Source organism: Leptonychotes weddellii, chromosome 1, assembly GCF_054177405.1.
Source record: "Leptonychotes weddellii isolate Sample4059 chromosome 1, ASM5417740v2, whole genome shotgun sequence".
Lineage (NCBI taxonomy): Eukaryota > Metazoa > Chordata > Mammalia > Carnivora > Phocidae > Leptonychotes > Leptonychotes weddellii.
Genome location: NC_138369.1, coordinates 43,770,075 through 43,790,343, shown reverse-complemented (window position 1 = coordinate 43,790,343; position 20,269 = coordinate 43,770,075). Strand labels below are relative to the sequence as shown.

Genomic DNA, 20,269 nt, shown 5'->3' with positions numbered 1-20,269 from the left:
TCGTACCCTTGGCCTGGAAAACCTCTCTCCTCAGCCCTGGCCCGCCAATCCTAGGCATCCCTCAGCCTACATCCAGTCCTGTCTTCTGTGGGACGCCCCCCGACCCCCGCCCTGTGTTCAGACCCTGCAGTCCCAGCTCTCGACTCCCCACTAGCCTCATCCTGATTTCCTCCACTTCGCCCTCCCTGTCCCAGCCCCCATATCACCTTCCCAGTCCCCCAGTACCAGCCCCTCATATCCCCTTCTTATCCCCTCATATAGAAGCACCAGCCCCCCTCTCCACAGCGCCTTTCTAGACGCCCAATACCAAATCTCCTTTTACCCCTAATACCAGTCCCCAATTTCCTTCCCAAGCTCCCTATATACAGCCCCTCTGCTAATCCCCCAACACCGGTCCTCAGCCTCCATTCCATCTCCCCATGGTTCCTTCCTACTCCCCCAATTCTAGCCCCCAAACCTCCTCCCCAACACCCCCATGACCACTTTCTAGCCAGCCCCCACTTCCACCTCCCATATCCACATCCCATCCCCCTCATCCCAGCCCCCCCAACTTTTACATGTCCTTTTCTTAGGCCCCCAGTTGGAGATCTTTACTCCCCCCAGACACCGCCCCAACACTCAGGACCCCCTCCTGCCTCCTTCATACTACCCTCTAGGTCCCCCCAGCTCCGCCCCAGGCCCCGCCCTCGAGAGTTCCTTGGCTCAGGGCCGCTTCTCGCGTGCGTCCCCAGCTCCCGCCTGTCAGCCCCGCAGCCCGGCGGTCGGTCCCGGGCCGGCGGCCCCCGTCAGCCGCCGTCGCCGCCGCCGGCCCCGCCCCCGGGCACCATGCTGCCCTCGCAGGAGGCCTCCAAGCTCTACCACGAGCACTACATGCGGAACTCGCGGGCCATCGGTGTGCTATGGGCCATCTTCACCATCTGCTTCGCCATCATCAACGTGGTGGTCTTCATCCAGCCCTACTGGGTGGGCGACAGCGTGAGCACCCCCAAGCCTGGCTACTTCGGCCTCTTCCACTACTGTGTGGGCAGCGGGCTGGCGGGCCGCGAGCTCACCTGCCGAGGCTCGTTCACCGACTTCAGCACCATCCCGTCCGGCGCCTTCAAGGCAGCCGCCTTCTTCGTGCTGCTCTCCATGGTGCTGATCCTCGGCTGTATCACCTGCTTTGCGCTTTTCTTCTTCTGCAACACGGCCACCGTCTACAAGATCTGCGCCTGGATGCAGCTTTTGGCAGGTAGGGGAGGGGTGGGGACGGGACCCCCAGAACAAGCGCCGAAGACGGGGCCCCTTCTTGAGGGGTCAGAGAGATTCTGCTCCTCTGTCTAAAGACACACCTCCTTGGTGTCCCTCAGCAGCCACTGGGGAAGGGATTTATGAGAGAGAGACACCTTGGGGCAGGAGGCAGAGCCTTAGGACTGGGTCTTTGAGTTTGTGTGCTTGGATATGGGCAGACTGCATTTATTGATGGGTTAGCGTTATGTTAGAGTGTCTGAGGGTCTCTGAGAGTCTCTTTTGGCTGTCTTAGGGGAAATAATTATCTGAATGAGGAGTTACTCTAGGAGTGAGCAATTTCTGTTGTATCAAAAAAGAGCATGAGTTGGGGGAGTCAGAAGATCTGACTTTGACCTTTATCTTGCTGACATTATCAACTTGGGTGTTTCACTTTGCTTCTCTGAGGCTAGGCTTCCACATCTGTAAAACAATGGAGAGGATCCTAAGAACAAATGAAAGAGTATCTTGTAAACTTTGAAGTTCTGTATTAAGATAAAGGAGCGTAGGAAGATATGCATGTGTATAGTGTCTATCCAGTGTTTGAAATGTGGGTGGTTGACAGCATGAGGGTCTTGGGAGGGCAAGTCTCCACCCGCCTCCCCCACCCAATGCAGGACGGGTTCTGGTGCTATGCTCAATGGGAATAAATCCCTGGGACTCTTTGAAATGTTTAGCTAGGACAGACGTCTTGCCCTAAGAACCAGAGAAAGGACTTTTGGGAATGAGAACTGCTGAGACTATATTCCAGGATCCATTAGAGTCCCCACCCCCACCCACCTTTTGATCGAAGGCAGATTTTGAAGATTCAGCAACTTGGGCATTTGCCTAATTGCAGGCAGGAAAGAGTTGGGCTGGGGAAAGTGAGGTCAAGATACAGCAAGAATGGGGGAGGAGGGCTGGTGAGGTTAGGAAAAGTTTGGAGCCCTCCAGGAATGAGAAAGAGTAGGGAAAATGTGATGATCATACAGTAGAGATGGTCTTTCAAAATAAGCACCTCAGGGCATTCAACAAGTATGGGCCTCTTCAAAAGAGACTATCTGCAGGAGGTGTTATATCACTTGCTGATGATTCCACTGCTCAAAACATTGTAGGAAATTGTCTTTGGAGTGTGGGGTGTGTTTTCTTGAACATCATCATTGAGGGAAACCTCCATCTTTTAAAGGAAGAATATGATTTTTGGAAATGGCTGGAAGTTGCTTAGGGCCAACTGTAGAAAATACAGTAGTGATCAAATTGAGAATTGTCACTTGGGATGAAAGCCAAGGTATGAGAGCAAAATCATGAGGCTGGTTTGCTTCCCCAAGAGGACTTTTACAAATACAGGGAGGAATTACTGTCCCCTTGGAAGAATTTCCCAAACTCTCAGAAGGACTACTTTGAAGAAAGCAGTGTTAATTCAGATGGGGACATTCTAATGAGCTTGTTTCAAATAGATCTCGCTCCATCTACTTAGATGTAGGTCTTCTAGGATCTTTGAAGGTGAGAAAGGAGAATTGTAGAGTGTGCAGGGTATGTCTCCATATTTCTCCGTGGTACACAGAAGGTAATTTTATGTATTTCCATTCTATTCTTCCTCCAAAGGCAAGCTGGAAGGAATATATACTCATCTGGAATCCTCAATTCCTTACCCTTAATTTGGAGTCTGCAGAAGGGTTGCTGACCTCTTGGCCTTCCAATTCCCTGTGATTTATGTGGGTTTAATCTTAGGGATTTGATGGAGTGTCCAATAACCCCATGTAATTACAGAATTTCAGGGATCATAGAGATCAGCTCCTTCAAATCCCACCTTTCCCCTCCCCTCATTTTAGAGAGAGAAGACTGAGACTAGAGAAAAGGTCTTACCCAAAGTCTCATCACCAGGAGGGGAGTAAACTAGGTCTCTACTCCTCGCCCCCTGCTCTTTCCCTTGTGTTGCTGTCCCACACCTGAGGGCTGAGGAGGCCAGTTAGCAGAGTTGAGCAGTTTATTCTGTTTTGCTTAGAGATTTCTGAGTTCTCTGGGTAAGTGACCAATTCACTTTGTTTAATGAAGTGACATCAGGACAGGAGCTAGAGCACTGGACTGCGAGTCATGGGGTAGGGTCTTGCTTGGCTGACTCTGCCTGGGTGATTCACCCTGCAGTATTAAGCAATTGTTTTTAGCTTAAATCTCAGTTTTGTCATCCTTATAGTGGGAGACTAATCAGTTACATTAGTGGATTCAAAGTATCTCTTTTAGCCAGGTGTGTCTCCTAAAGCAGCTCTTTTACCAAGACAGTTCTGTTCAGAAAGTAAGAAATCATTCTCAGAGGAACTGCAGGGCAGCAAAGGGCCTTGTTTATCTCAGGTAAGAATTAGAATCCTCGTTCATGTAAACTTTTATTCAAGTATTTTAGACTCTTCTTTTTTTTTTTAAAGATTTTATTTATTTAATTGACAGAGAGAGAGAGAGAGACAGCGAGAGAGGGAACACAAGCAGGGGGAGTGGGAGAGGGAGAAGCAGACTTACCGCTGAGCAGGGAGCCCGATGTGGGGGCTCGATCCCAGGACCCTGGGATCATGACCTGATCCGAAGGCAGACGCTTAACCAACTGAGCCACCCAGGCACCCCTCAAGTATTTTAGACTCTTCTAAGTGTAGAGCCCTGGACTGTTGGGAAAATTCAGAGGTGCTTATTGCTCTATTTATTCTTTACCTGCTCTATGGTCATCCCTGCTAGGTGCTATAATATACCGAGATCATCCTGGCCCCCGAGGATTTAGGTCTATACAGCGTGATCCCCACTCTGAGGAAGCTTACCATCTAGTTGGATCACTATAGTGGTCAGCATTCTTTCAGTGGCAAGTGACAGAAACCCAACTTAAATGGCTTAAATAAAAATCAAATAAAATAGGGATGGTGGGGTTTTTGGCTCACATAACTTAAAAGTGGAAGAGTATCTTGCTTCAGGAGTGCCTGGCTGGCTCAGTCAGTGGAGCATGGGACTTCTGATCTCAGGGTTGTGCATTTGAACCCCACGTTGGATATAGAGATTACTTAAAAATAAAATCTTAAAAAAAAAAAAGAGTATCTTGCTTTAGGCATGAATGGATCCAGATACTCAAATAATGCTATTAAGAATATGTCTATCTCCGTTTCTTGGTTCCTCTGTGTCAGCTCATTTTAAAGTCCACTTCTTTCATAAAGGTGATAAATAAGGCCACTAGCGGCTCTGAATTTACATCATTTTAGCTTAGCAATGCCTGTGGGAAAAGAACATCTATTAGTCAGTGGTTCCAGCAAAAGTTCTAGGGCTGATTCTCATTGGCCCAGGCTTTGGCCAAAGATTCACCTCTTAGTTAATCAATGTGACTTTGTCTAAGACCTCAGCCACATTCCCAACCCTGGAACACATGGACCGACAGTCGAGAAAGGTCAGTTCCTGAAAAGGGAAATCAAATGTGACCGCTGTTAAGACAGGCGCAGACAGAAGCCTCGCTCTGGAGGGTCTGAGCACTAATATATGCTGGCTGTAAGTGCTGGGGAAACCCAGGGCAATTGAGGAGGTGGCCCTTTCATTGGGAGGTGAGGCTTGAGTGGGAGGTGAGGAAGTAGACAGGTGTGAGGTATGGGAGAGCATTCTGAATGGAGAGGAAGATCATGGGCAGAGACATGGAGGTGAGAAAGCCACATGTGGCTTGAGTGTGACCTCCACACAGGGGAGCAGTTGGAGGAGAGGGGAGGAAGGATTGATGGGGCTACGTGTACAAGTCTCTGAATACCGGGTCAGGAATTTGGACTTTCATCAGCAGGCAGTTCAAAGCTACTACAACTGTTGTTATTATTCAGGAAAAAGAGTTAACATTTTCTGAGCCTTCGCTGTATGCCCGACCATGTGCTAAACATTGACACAAGTACTATTATTTAATCCTCACAACGATCCTATGGAGTAGGTACCATTATTACTCTTTTGTAGAAGAGAACACTGAGCCTCAGAGATGAGTCATTTGTCCAAGGTCATACAGACGGTAAGTGGGGGAACTAGTATTGTAACATGGTCTGTCTGACTCGAAAGCCCAAGGATTTATGAAGGATTTATGGAGGAGCATTAGTGATGGGGGGCCGTGGCAGGAGGTTTTTGGCATAAGACTCAAATGTTAAGAGGAGAGGCTGAGAACCCAGGGGGCTCTTGGAGTTAGGGGCCAGCTTCTCTAGGTATCTCTGCTACTCCGGACCTGGTCTTTCCCACTTAGTGAGAATACACAAGGTACCAGCTTCGAGGCTAGACATTTTTATATTTGTTAGAGCAGTTCATGTTCATCTGTTAAAGTGACTTGCCCAAATGTCACACATCTAGCGAAAGGTGAAGCTGAAACTTAACGCAAGTCTGAATGGATCTAGTACCTGCTCTTACAACCAAATTGGAACCTGGGAGAGGAATACACAAATCACAAGATACGGCCGTCAGCTCTCTGTACTCAGTGTTTACCTGTGGGCTGGATGAAGTTAGCCAAGGGGAGGTTGCTGGCTGGAGTAGAGATTCAGGGTGGAAGCCTGGTGGAGAGTCCGGGGGCATAGTGTGGGGTGGTGGTTTAAGAGCAGAGGACTTAGAATTCTCTCTCTGCTCCTTCCCAGCTGTGTGGCCTTGGATAAGTGGGTTTTCCTCTCTACGTCTCAGTTTCCTTATCCTGAAAGGGAGATCGTTGTTATTATTTTTAAAGATTTTATTTTTTAATTTTTTTAAGATTTTATTTATTTGACAGAGAGAGACACAGCAGGAGAGGGAACACAAGCAGGGGGAGTGGGAGAGGGAGAAGCAGGCTTCCCGCGGAGCAGGGAGCCCAATGCAGGGAGCCCGATGTGGGGCTCTATCCCAGAACCCTGGGATCATGACCTGAGCTGAAGGCAGACGCTTAATGACTGAGCCACCCAGGCGCCCCTAAAGATTTTATTTTTAAGGAGTCTTTACACCCAACGTGGGGCTCGAACTCACAACCCTGAGATCAAGAATCCCATGCTCCACTGACTGAGCCAGCCAGGCACCCCAGGGAGATTATTACTGTACTTACCTCAGGTGGTGGAAAGAAAGAAAATGATGGATGGAAAGCACTGAATGTGGTTCCTAGTGGACAGGGGGCATTCAGTGGTCACGTCATTCCTGTGACACAGTCTAAGTGAAGAGAGGCTTGTGGGGAGCTCTTGCTGCTCAGGTGGTAGAGTTTGGACTTGCTGGGCTGATCAAAGTCCTTGAGAAGTCATAAACTGTCAGCTGAAAAGGGTCTTGCCAATTAGCTGGCCTAACTGCCTCATTTTACAGAGGAAAAAAAACCTAGTCCCAGAGAGAAGAGGCAAGTTCATATCACAAAGTGAGGCTCTTCTACCCACAGAAGGGAGATGATTCTGACCATAGTTCATTCACTACTGAGCGCCTACTATGTGTCCGGCCCTGCTCAGGTGCTGGAGACCCAGCAGGGAACAGGACGTGGGAGGTGGTGTAGGTGCTGGGGGAGACCGAAGGTAGGGATGGCAGCAGCGGTGGGGGGGGGGTGGGCTGGTGATCTGGAGGTGAGTACCTTCCAGCCTTCCAGATGTGTGCCTTCATCAGCAGGGGTCTCTGGGCTGGGAGCAGCAAGATCACTGCAGCTTAGAATATCTATCCACATTCCTTCCCATTTCTCCGGGGGTTTGTTTCAGATTTGGTTTGGGAGTTTATTCATTCAGTACATCTTTATTGTATGTGCGTGACCCGCTGAGCACATTGGGGGGATTTCTTTCTTCCCCCGCTCCGTTGTCTTTCTTCCTCCCCCAACTGTCCCTTCTTTCCTTTTTTTCCACCCTCCTCCCTACATCCTTCCTTTCTCACATCAGCCCTTTACTGACGGCCTCCTCTGTGTCAGGCCCTGTGCTGGGCTCTGGGAATCCGGAGTAAGAGTCCTCACTGCCACGCAGCTCATAGGGTCACGGGAGAAGCGGGAAAGAAGACAGATCATCACTCCTCTGTGCACGACATGTGAAATGACTGAATCAAACACAGGGTATTCTGGGGGCACAAAGGGGACGAGGTTAAGGACGGCCAGGGAAGTCTTCCAAAAAGTTCCAACGTTTGAGCTGAGTCTTGGAGGACGGGCCGGAAAGAGAAGGGCACCCAGGCAGAAGAGACAGTATGATCCCAGGCATGAAGATAGGAAATAGCTTGGTGTGTTTTATGTTTTGGGGACTACCAGCAATTAGGGCAGGCAGTGGTGAGTGTTCAGGATGGGAAGCTAGACCGTGGAGGCTTCTGAGCCACGGTTGGGAGTTTACAGACTTCATCTGTCAGCATATATTTGTTGAAGGTTTTGGGGGGGAATAATTAATACAAGCACATGATACAAAATTCAAAAGGGAAAAAAGGTATACAGTCGACATCAGTCTTCCTTCCTGTCCCCATTCCCCAGTGGTCCTCCCAGAGTTCTCCAGGACGACCACTGTCACCAGTGTCTTGAATACCTGTTCCAAGAAGTCTCAAAAGTATACAAGCAAATGCAAACAATTTTTTTTTTTTGCTTAAATGGAATATTAGTTATCTATAGGCATATAACAAATTACTCCAAAACTTAGTGGCTTAAAGCAACAGGCCATTATTTTTTCAGTTTCTGTGAGTCACAGAAATTTGGGAGCAGCGCAGATGACATTTCTGGTTCAAGATTGTTCCTGAAGTTACAACCAAGACCGCAGCGGGGGCTGTGGTCATCTGAGGGTGACTGGGACTGAAGGACCCACTTCTAAGTGCTCTCACGCGTTGGCAGGAGACCTCAGAATGAGTTATCTGAGAAGGAGAGAGAAAGGAAGAAGCTACACTACCCACTCTCCTTTTTCTTTCTTTCTTTCTTTCTTTTTTTTGGTAATGGTTTTATTGTGATATAACTCATATGCCATATAGTTCATCCAATGAAGTATATAATTCAGTGGGTTTTAGCATATTCATAGAATTGTACAACCATGACCACAACCATTGTAGGAAATTTTCATTACCTCAAGAAGCCTTATACCCTTTAGGTCTCACCCCCCAAAGCTCCCCCACCCAACCTCCCCAGCTTCTAAGAACCACTAATTTACTTTCTGTTTCTCTATCTTAGCCCGTTCTGGCCATTTCATAGAAATGAAATCATACAGGGGCACCTGGCTGCCTCAGTCTGTGGAGCATGCAACTCTTGATCTCAGGGTTGTGAGTTCGAGCTCCACATTGGGTGTAGAGATTACTTAAAAATAATTTTTTTTAATTTTTATTTTTTTAAAGATTTTTATTTATTTATTTGAGAGAGAGAGCGAGAGAGATCACAGAGGGAGAGGGAGAAGCAGATTCCAGCTGAGCAGGGAGCCCGATGCAGGGCTCGATCCCAGGACCCTGGGATTGTGACCTGAGCCGAAGGCAGACGCTTAACCAACTGAGCCACCCAGGCGCCCCTTAAAAATAAAATCTTTTTTTTTTTTTTTTAAGATTTTATTTTATTTATTTGACAGAGAGAGAGATAACGAGAGCAGGAACACAAGCAGGGAGAGTGGGAGAGGAAGAAGCAGGCTTCCTGCCCAGCAGGGAGCCCAATGTGGGACTTGATCCCAGGACCCTGGGATCATGACCTGAGCCAAAGGCAGACGCTTAACGACTGAGCCACCCAGGCGCCCTAAAAATAAAATCTTAAAAAAAAATAAACAAGTGAAATCATCCAATATGCAATCTTTGCAGCTTCTTTCACTTGACATAATGTTTCCCAGGTTCATTCGTGTCACAGCACCTGTCAGTGCTTCATTCCTTTTTGTGGCCGTTTATGGCCATAATGTTGCAATATGTAGATAGACCACATTTTGTCGATTCATTCATCGGTTGATGGACATTTGGGTTGTTTCAACTTTTTGGCCATTACAAATAATGCTGCTATGCACATTTGTGTGCAATTTTTTTTGTGGATGTACATGGTCATTTCTCTTGGGTAGATACTTAGGAGTGGAATTGGTGGCTCAAATGGCAACTCTGTATTTAACGTTTTGAGAAACTGCCAGCACTATTGTACATTCCCAAGAGCAGTGTATGAGGGTTCTTATTTCTTCTTATCTCATCAACACTTGTTGTTATCTGACTTTTTAAATTATAGCCATCCTACTGGCTGTGAGCTGGTGTCTCATTGTGTTGTTGTTTTTTTTTTTAAAGATTTTATTTATTTATTTATTTGAGACAGAGAGAATGAGAGAGAGAGAGCACATGAGAGGGGGGAGGGTCAGAGGCAGAAGCAGGCTCCCTGCTGAGCAGGGAGCCCAATGCGGGACTCGATCCAGGGACTCCAGGATCATGACCTGAGCCGAAGGCAGTCGCTTAACCAACTGAGCCACCCAGGCGCCCCTCTCATTGTGGTTTTGATTTGTGTTTCCCTAATGATTCATGGTGTTGAGAGTCTTTTCCTGTGCTTATTGGCCGTTTGTATATCTCCCATGGAGAGATATCTATTTAGATCCTTTGCTCATTTTTTTAATTGGGTTATTTTTCTTTTTATTATTGAGTTGTAAGAGTTCTTTGTATACTTTAGATACAAGTCCCTTATCAGATATATGATTTGCAAATATTTTCTTCCATTCTGTGGCTGTCTTTTGTCTCTCTTGATAGTTTTGTTTGAAACACAAAAGTTTTTAATTTGTACAAAATCCAGTTTATCTCTTTTTTCTTGTGTTGCTTGTGCTTTTGTTGTCATATCTAAGAATCCTTTGCTAATCCAAGGGCACAAAGAAATTTTTTTTAAAGATTTTATTTATTTATTTATTTGAGAGAGAGAGAAAGCGCAAGAGCTCAAGCAGGGGGAGGGGCAAAGGGAGAGGGAGAAGCAGACTCCCCGCTGAACAGGGCTGAGCAGGGAGCTGAGGTTGAGGTGGGGGTGATGCTTAACTCACTGAGACACCCAGGCGCCCCCAAGGGCACAAAAAATTTACCTCTTTGTTTTTACCGAGGAGTTTATAGTTTTAGCTCTTACATTTAGGTGTCTGATCCATTTGAGTTAATTTTTGTACGGGGGTAAGGTAAAGGTCCAGCTTCATTCTTTTGCATATAGCTACCCAATTGTCCCAGCACCATTTATTGAAAAGATGATTCTTTTTCAATTGAATAGTCTCGGCACCCTTGTCAAAAATCAGTTAACCATAGATACATGGGTTTGCTTCTGGACTCTCTATTCTATTTCACTGATCTATATGTCTGTCCTTAAGCAAGTACAGAAGGTCCTGATGACTGCTGTAGTGTAGTGAGTTTTCAAATCAGGAAGTATGAGTCCTCCCACTGTGTTCTTTTTTGAAGATTGTTTTGGCCATCCCCCTGCCTTTTATGTCCTAATCTAGATACCACATACCATCACTTCTACCACACTCTGTTGTTAGGATTGTTCCACTTTAGTGTATAAAGAGCTACTTTTTCTCCAGAGCTGCATAATATACTTTTCTATAGATGTGTCATCATTTATTTTATCAATACTTAAGTTGTTGGGCGCCTGGGTGGCTCAGTTAGTTAAGCAACTGCCTTCGGCTCAGGTCATGATCCTGGAGTCCGAGGATCAAGTCCCGCGGGGAGTCTGCTTCTCCCACTGACCCTCCCCCCTCATGCTCTCTCTCTCTCATTCTCTCTCTCAAATAAATAAATAAAATCTTTAAAAAAATACTCAAGTTGTTTACAATATTTTGCTATAACAGAATTTCAGTGGATAATGTTGTATATAAATAATTTGACACATATGTGAGTATGAGGATAAAATAAAGACCTAGAGCAGAATTGCTGGATTGAACGGTCTGTATATTTACTATTTTGACAGATCCAGCCATAGTCCCCTCTCTAAAAATTGTACAGAGTTACACTCCCAGCAGCAATGTATAAAAAGTACCTGTTAACCCACTTCCTGGTCAACTGAGTGTGTTATCAAATATTTTATTTTTGCCAACCTGATGGGTAAAAAGGTACTCTCATAGTAATAATTTGCCTTTCTCTAATTATGAGTAAAGTCGAGCACCTTTTATATATATCTTTTTTTTTTAGATTTTATTTATTTATTTGTCAGAGAGAGAGAGAAAGAGAGAGAGCACAAGCGGGTGGCGGGGGGGAGGGTTAGAAGGAGAAGCAGGCTCCCAGCTGAGCAAGGAGCCCAGATACGGGATTCGATCTGAGGACCTTGGGGTCATGACCTGAACCAAAGGCAGACGCTTAACCAACTGAGCCACCCAAGCGTCCCTATATATATCTTTTCTATAAACTGTCAGCTCATATATATATATATATTTCTACCAAGTTATACTCTGGTTTCTCTTCAGATCGCATAAATCTTTCGCCTTTTACCAAGTTAATGGTATTTTCCCTCTTTAATATGTAAGAAATTTTTGTGGGGCACCTGGCTGGCTCAATCGGTAGAGTGTGCGATTCTTGATCTCGGGGTTGTAAGTTCGAGCCCCACATTGGGTATAGAGATTATTTAAAAATGAAATCTTAAAAAAAAGAACTTTTTGTATATTAAGAAAGTTAGCTCTTTGTCTGTGATATGAGTTACAAATATTGTTCCCAGTTGATCTTTTGACTTTGTCTATGGATGTTTTCCCCATGGTGAAATTTGTTTTTTCTCAACATAATCTTATTGTCAGTTCTGTCCTGGGTTTAGTGTGATACCTCAAACAGCCTTGAAGTATTTTGAGCAGTGGGGAAACATATCCCATCTGGTTGTCAGTGGAGAGGACGATTTGGAGGAGTTGGAAGGGTCAAGAGGACAAGGGCTGAACTATTCTTTTTTTTTAAGATTTTTTTTATTTATTTGCGAGAGAGAGAATGAGAGACAGAGAGCATGAGAGGGAGGAGGGTCAGAGGGAGAAGCAGACTCCCCGCCGAGCAGGGAGCCCGATGTGGAACTCGAGCCCGGGACTCCAGGATCATGACCTGAGCCGAAGGCAGTCGCTTAACCAACTGAGCCACCCAGGCACCCAGGCTGAACTATTCTTATTCTGAAAGCCTCTCATTTATATCTTTTTCTTTTCATCCCCATGTTATGTTATTCATCATTACCAACCTTACTTTAATCCCAGAGAAGTTTAATGGTATAAAAAGAGCCCTGGACCAGGAGTCTGTGCCTGGCACATAGTAGGTGCTTAAAAAGTGTCGAATGAGCGAATGATGGTATCTGATTTAAGTCCTAGCTCTACCATCCACTTCTTTGGAGGCAGCATATTCAGTGGTCAGACAACCTGAATTTGAATGCTAAGTATGGCATTACCAGCTAAGTGTCTTTAAGAAGGTTACACAATTTCTGAGTCTCCGTTTTCTCATCTATAAAATAGGGATAATAATAGTGACTACCCCCAGGGGCTGTTGAAAGGTTGATTGTGAATACTGTACAGACCTGAGCACAAAGGAGACCCTTAAGAACTGTTAGCGATTATTATTAGCTGGTGTGTGACTTGGGTCAAAACACTTTGGCTCCAACATTCCATTGTCTATGCTACAATAAGGGAGGAAAGATTGAAAAGTGGGAAGAATGAGAAGATAAATCTGAAGAAGCAGGTAGGGCTGGCTGTGGAGAGCTTTCAAAGTTGGGCGTTGGAGTTTGGGTCTTATCCTTAAGTGATGGGCATTTGCTTTTATTATTTTTTTTTAAAGGATTTATTTATTTATTTTTAGAAAGAGAGCACACAAGAGGGAGGGGCAAAGGGAGAAGGAGAGAGAATCTCAAGCAGACTCCACGCCCAGAACGGAGCCCAACGTGGAGCTCGATCTCATGACCCTGAGATCACGACCTGAGCCGAAACCAAGAGTCGGACGCTTAACCGACTGAGCCACCCAGGTGCTCCATGGGCATTCGCTTTTAGGCATGGGAGTCACCAGGCCCAGATGCTGGGTTTAGAAAGATGACTGGGGTGGCTCCTGCAGGGGTGAACCAGATGGAGGCTTGATGGGAGGCAAGGAGCCTGTAGTCCTTGTGAGAGGTGCTGAGGCGGCAGAGAGAGAGGAGGAGGAAGACGGGAGACCTGTGTAGGAGCAGCAGCTGTCTGGGGGTGAGGACAAGGTAGGTGTTATACATGACTCCAGGTTTCCTCCTTGGATGATTGGGTCTCTGGACTGACATTCCCAAGCATGCAGGAGGAAGATCAGGTCAGTTTGGGAAATGAGTTGGCAGACCCTCTGGGATGTGCAAGAGGAAAGATCTGACAAACAATTGGATATTTGGGCTGGGAGTGTAGGGGAGAGGTCTTAGCTGGAGATAGAGATGTGAGGCATCATCGAAATGAGTCTAAGGGTAGGTGAAATTGCCCCATGGAGAGTAGGTGCTGGGAGAAGGGGAGAGTCTAGAAACACTGACCTTTAAGAGGCAGGTGGGGGAGGAGCCAGAAAAGGAGCCAGAGCAGCTGCTCAGATTAGCAACTGAGAAACTGAGAAGGATGGCCTTGAGAAAGGACACCGGCCTGGAGGAGTCAGAGCGGGACCCAGAACGATGGAGCCCTGTGGGAGGGCCTGGTCTGAGCTGGAGGGACTGGACAGGCTGTGGGGAGAGCCGCAGGAGACTTCTGACCAAACCGGATAGGAGATGTGGCTGGGCCAAGCCAGGACAACGCGGGATTCATGGATGGGTGCGTAAAGGTAATTAAGAGGCATGGGCTCCGTGCAGCCTGGGCCTGGGGGTGGCGAAGTAAATACTAAATATGGTTCCCAAATGATTACCACACAAAGTGATGGGTGTCCCATCGTCTGTAACAGTATCTGTGACACCAGATAGAATTATTTGTCTTCTTTTTGGTAAATTTTATTTTAATTCCAGTGTAGTTAATGTACAGTGTTCTATTGGTTTCAGGTGTACGATATAGCGATGTGACAGTTCCGTACACGACTCAGTGCTCATCACAATAAGTGTCCCCTTAATCCCCTTTACCGATTTCACCCATCCCCCCACCCACAATTATTTGTCTTCTTAATAGTCCCCCTCCTAAACTATAGTGTCCTCACGATCAGGAACCAGGAACTGGGGACTGAATTACAGAGGAAGAGTATCCCAGGAAGAGGGAACAGTCCATACAAAGGCCTCCAGGTGGGGCTGAGCTTGACATGTTCTAAGGGACAGAAAAGAAGCCAGTGTGGCCAGAGTGTAGGAAGTAGAAGCCTAATGACTGGAGGGAAAGGTGGGCAGCCTGTATCAGCACTTTATTCTGAGTGCATGGGGGAGCTTTTGGAGGGCGCTAAGCAGGGGAATGGCTCCGTCCGTTTCTGAAAGTTCACTGTGGATGCTGAGCAGAGAACAGCTGATGATGGGGTAAGTGTGGAAGCTGAGAAGTCGTTAGGAGGCCACTGTGGTCCTCCAGGAGGGAGATCATGGCGCCTTGGACAGATGGGTGCAGTGGAACTGGAGAGGAGAGGTCAGATCCTGGATAGTTTTGGAGGTCAAGTCAGTCGACTTTGGGAATGGATTGGATGTGGGGGTGAGGGGAAGGGGGAGTCAGGGTGCCTCCTAGCATCTGGGTGCTGGATGGGGGGATGGTGAGCCTAGGCACAGGAGTCCTGACCCCCAGCATCCCGGGCTGGTAGAGGCACTAAGGTTGGGCCTGGATCTACAGTGAGTTGGGGGTGACTGTTAGGAGAGGCCCAGTCTCCCTTGTAAGAGCAGCACCTGCCCTGGGGGAGCAGAGCCAGTGCTCAGACTTGGTAGCGAGGGGCCTGTAGACACTGTCCTTCCCTTAGGGGGGCTCAGCCTGTCGGAGGTTTCCCCTATAGCCCCCTAGTGCCGGGGGTGCTGGGGAAGCAGCCCCTTGGAAAGCTGTGGTCCCAGTGTGGACGCAGACTCTTCCCTGGGCTCCCCTCAGCCCCACATGCAGCCTGGTCCTTTCCTTAACCCCGGGGAGGGCCTCACAGGGGTCTCAAGTGGCCGGCCATGCGTTCTGTGCTGCGTCAATGCTCTCGTACCTCCCCTTTCTGAGACCTTTGTAAAGTTATCATTGTTCTTTGTAGAAAAGCTGGGGACTATAGATGAGCAAAATTACATCCATAATCTCACGCTCCCAGAATCATTCTTATCTGCCTGGCCTACACTCCTAATAGTAGAGAGTACTGGTTATGAGCAGGGTCTGGAGCCAGCCTCTCTGGCTTCAAACTTCCCAGCTGGTTTTGCCGCTTACCAGCTGTGTGACTTTGGATAACTTGGATAACCTCTCTGTGCCTCCGTGTCCTCATCTGTAAAAAGAAAATAATAATGCAGATTATTGTGTGGATTACATGAACTAAGGTATGTAAAGTACTATAGGGCCCGGCATGGTAAATGCTGTATAACTATTTGCTATAACTATGTAAGTGTTTCTTCCCAACGTGAAATTATATTGTATCTTAATTTTTACAGCCTCTGGAAACCTAACGTATCATAAGTATTTTCTGTATCATTAAAGCTTCCTCAATGGCTACCTGAGGAAATTTATATTAAAATTTCATAACGGAGTGGTATTCCGTGATAGGAAAGAACTGTATTCCCATATTGCTGGATATTAAGTTGCTTCTTTCTTTCCATTCTTCCTTTATTATTTCCCCCTCTCCTCCTCTTTTTTCTCTCTCTTTTTAAAATTTTTATTTTTTAAAAAGATTTTGTTTATTTATTTGAGAGAGTGAGCGAGAGAGAGAGAGCACGAGTGGGGGAGGAGTAGAGGGAGAGGGAAAAGCAGGCTCCCCGCTGAGCAGGGAGCCCGATGTGGGACTCGATCCCAGAACTCTAGGATCATGACCTGAGCCGAAGGCAGACACTTAACCAACTGAACCACCCAGGTGCCCCTCTCTCTCTTTTTTTTTAAAGATTTATTTTTATTTATTTTAGAGAGAGGCCGCGCAGCATGGAGGGACAGAAGGAGAGGGAGAGAGAGAGTCCCAAGTAGACTCCATGCTGAGCGCTGGGGTGGGGGGTGGCTGCAGGGTGATCTCACAACCCTACAACCCTGAGATCAGGACCTGAGCCGAAACCAAGAGTCAGATGCTTAACCGACTGCGCCACCCAGGCACCCCTCTTCTTTCTCTTATAAATAACAATGTGACAGACATCTTTGTAGCTCAATCTGAGAGCATATCCATGAGCATTTTCTTAGGATAAATTCTCGGAAATTGGCAAACTCAGTCAAAAGGGGTTTAGAGATTTTCATTTTTATGTTTTTGTGATTAATCCATTGTTTCCGAGAGTTACATTTGGCCTGTGCGTTGCCATTCTTTGTTGCTTTAATTATTTTCATTCCAAGTGAGTGAGAATCTCTAGCAATAGTCACCTACTGGCAGACAACTCCCACCCACCTCAACTGTTTCACATGGTTCTGAATCCAAAATGTGCAGCAGGTTATCAGTGCAGTGTCTTCCTCCCCTCCTGTCCTCCCACCACTCTGTTCCCCTCCTGAGAAGTAACCAGGGTTATCAGGGTCTTGTAGACCCTTCCAGAAATATTTTGTGTCCATGCAAGAAAACACACACACACACACATTCACACACACACTCACATTGTCCCTCCCTCCCTCTTTCTCCCCACCCCACTCCTTACAGAGTGCTAGCATGGACCACATCTGTTGCTCGGGACCTTGCCTTTCACTTAGCACATCCGCACGCCGTCCCACAGCAGCACATAAAGGGCTGCCTTCGTCCCTTTCATGACTGCTTGGTGTGCCATCGCATGGATGTGCTCTAACCAGTGATCACTTGGTTATTTCTGAGGTTCACTTCTTACCCACTATGGTATGCCGCCTTTTTTAAAGTCAGCTTTTATTGAAGTATAACACACTTAGAGAAAAGTACAGAAAATGTCCCTCTGTGGCTCAGAGAATTTGCACAAAGTGAATCTGCCTGTGGAGATAGCATTCAGATCAAGAACCTCATGTCCCCTTGCAATCAGTACCCCCAGAGGTAATCACTCGCTTGACTTTTCATCTTGTAGGTTAGTTTTGCCTGTCTTTGAACTGTACATAAATGGGATCACACTTTTTCTCAACTGCATGGCTCTAAGATGCAGCAAGTTTGTTCCTCCTCAGGGCAAGGTCCTGCACCGGGAGCGTACTCATCCAGCCTCAAGGAGGTGCCCTCTGTCTGTGTCCTGACATAGTGGGGGTGTGGGGAGCAGGCTCTCCGGTGTCTCCTCTTATAAGGGCACTAATCCCATCATGAGGCCCCACCCTCAAGACCTCACCAAACCCTAATTACCTCCCAAAGGCCCCACCCCCCAAATACTATCACACAGGGGGTTAGGGCTTCCACATGTGAATTTTGTGGGGACACAATTCAGTCTATGGCAAGCTTCTGTGGCGTCTGCCTAGGGACAGAAAGCCCTGGGGACAACCAGTCTGACCCCCAGGAAAGGGTAGCCGCTGTAGTGTGTCATGCATGGAAGGGGCAACTGAGCAAAAACAGAGGCCTCCCTCTTGGAGTACCCAGCTTAGCAGACGTCCCTCGAGGATGGTGTAACAGTGTTACAATGAAATGCTATTAAAAGAGCTGAGCATAAAATGCATCATTAAAAAGCTTTATATAGGGGCCGCTGGGTGGCTCAGTGGGTTAATCATCCAACTCTGGGTTAATCATCCAACTCTTGATTTCAGCGCAGGTCTTGATCTCGGGGTCACAAGTTCAAGCCCCAAGTTGGGCTCCATGCCCAGCATGGAGCCTACTTAAAAAAAAAAAAAAAAAAAGCTTTATATAAGGGCACATTTACAGCACAAGCTTTAAAGAAAATAAACACCTGAGTGTATTATACATTTGCTCTTATTAATTCTTCACTACTTCTGGTCTCACTCAAGTTTCATTCCCAGATTCAAGTATCGCTCTTCCTTTTAACTGTCTTTTAGTTTCTTAATTATTTTTTAAAAGCTTAAGGGGATTTCATGGCCTGGCATAGATGGAAAAGGATTGGACATAATAATAGATTTTTTGTTATAAAAGTAATACATGCAGGGGCGCCTGGGTGGCTCAGTTGGTTGAGCGACTGCCTTCAGCTCAGGTCATGATCCTGGAGTCCCGGGATCGGGTCCCGCATCGGGCTCCCTGCTCGGCAGGGAGTCTGCTTCTCCCTCTGACCCTCCTCCCTCTCATGCTCTCTGTCTCTCATTCTCTCTCTCAAATAGATAAATAAAATCTTAAAAAAAAAAAAAAAAGTAATACATGCAGATGTTAGACACATTCAACAGTAAAGGACAGCACAGGTGAAGTGTCCCCTCCCTCCCTCCCTTCCCGCCCACCTCCTCGTCCACATCTCAGAGACATCCGTCATTAAATTGTCTCCCTATACTTCTAGAAATGTTTACAGATATGCAAGCTTACGTGTGTGTTCTTTGAAAAATCAGTATCTTAAATAATGTTTTTAAATTTCATGAGTGGTATATGAAGACGTTCACTCTGAGAAAAGCTGAAACATTTAAAGGCTAAAGTCCCTACTCCCTCCCTGTCCAGAGGCCACCACTCTTAATAAATTTAATTTCCATTTTCCTCCTAATCTTTTTCTGTGCGTTTACATACACGTCCACAAGGCAAATATATCATGTCATTTTCTGTGTTCCCCCTGCTGACTTTCTTCCTCTCTCTCTCCCTCTCTCATGGTAAAGTACACATAACATAAAATTTACCATTTTAACCATTTCTTTCTTTTTTTTTTTTTTAATTTATTTATCTGAGAGAGAGAATGGGAGACAGAGAGCACGAGAGGGGGAGGATCAGAGGGAGAAGCAGACTCCCTGCCGAGCAGGGAGCCCGATGCGGGACTCGATCCCGGGACTCCAGGATCATGACCTGAGCCGAAGGCAGTTGCTTAACCAACTGAGCCACCCAGGCGCCCCCCATTTTAACCATTTCTTAAGTGCACATTGTTGTGCACCACATCCATCTCTCTATCTTCCAGAACTCTTTTTCATCTTGCAAAACTGAATCTCTGTCCCCTTTAAACATTAACCCCCCATACTCCTCCCCCAGCCTCTCGCAGCCACCATCCTACTTTCTGTCTCAGTGAATTCGATTGCTCTAGGGACCTCACGTAAGTGGGATCCTACAGTATTTGTCTTTCTTTGACTAGTACATTTCATTGAACATAATGTCCTCAAGGTTCTTCCATGTTGTAGCATGTCAGAATTCCTTTCCTTTTTAAGGCTGAATAACATCCCATTGTATGTACAGATCACCCCCTGCTTTTTTGAAACATGAGGGAGTATGCCAATGTATGATCTGACTACCTGCTCATATATCGGAGAGGAGAGGTGGTTCAGAGCATGGGCCCTGGCCCTAGGCCGGCTGGGTCTGATCCCAGCTCTGTTATCTCTGGCTGTGTGACCTTGGACACATCACTTAACCTTTCTGGGCCTGTTTCTTCATCTGTAAAATGGGGATAATAATTCATTAATAAACATGGAGCAGTTAGAACAATGCCTGAAGCATGCAAAACACTGACTATGTGTTTGATTTGACTTTTAAAAATTACAATTGTTGGGATACCTGGCTGGCTCAGGGGGTAGAGGATGTGACTCTTGATCTCAGGGTCATGAGTTCAAGCCCCATGTTGGGCATGGAGCCTACTTTTTTTTTTTTTTTAAGATTTTATTTATTTGACAGAGAGACAGCAAGAGAGGGAACATAAGCAGGGGGGGTGGGAGAGGGAGAAACAGGCTTCCCGCTGAGCAGGGAGCCCGATGCGGGGCTCGATCCCAGGACCCTGGGATCATGACCTGAGCCCAAGGCAGACACTTAACCCACTGAGCCACCCAGGGATTCCCCCCACCTTTTTTTAAAAAAGATTTTATTTATTTATTTTTTTAAAGATTTTATTTATTTATTTATTTGAGAGAGAGAGCACAAACAGCGGGGAGGGGCAGAAGGAGAAGCAGGCTCCCCGCCGAGCAGGGAGCCCAATGAGGGACTTGATCCCAGGACTCTGGGATCGTGACCCGAGCCGAAGGCAGACACTTAACCGACTGGAGCCACCCAGGTTCCTGGGCATGGAGCCTACTTAAAATTTAAAAGAAAAAAAAAATTACAATTGCTTGCTTGCTTGCTTTATTTATTTATTTGA

General features: G+C 46.5%; 1 protein-coding gene across 1 annotated transcript in view; it reads left to right on the top strand.

Annotated features, from left to right (window-relative positions):
• Positions 1 to 768: 768 nt before the first annotated feature.
• LHFPL4 (LHFPL tetraspan subfamily member 4) overlaps positions 769 to 20,269 on the top strand; it is a 30,786-nt gene continuing 11,285 nt past the window's right edge. Inside the window, exon 1 of the mRNA XM_006739007.3 lies at positions 769 to 1,231. Coding sequence (XP_006739070.1) covers positions 826 to 1,231 — 406 coding nt within the window. The 5' untranslated portion in view covers positions 769 to 825. The remainder of the gene's footprint in view (positions 1,232 to 20,269) is intronic.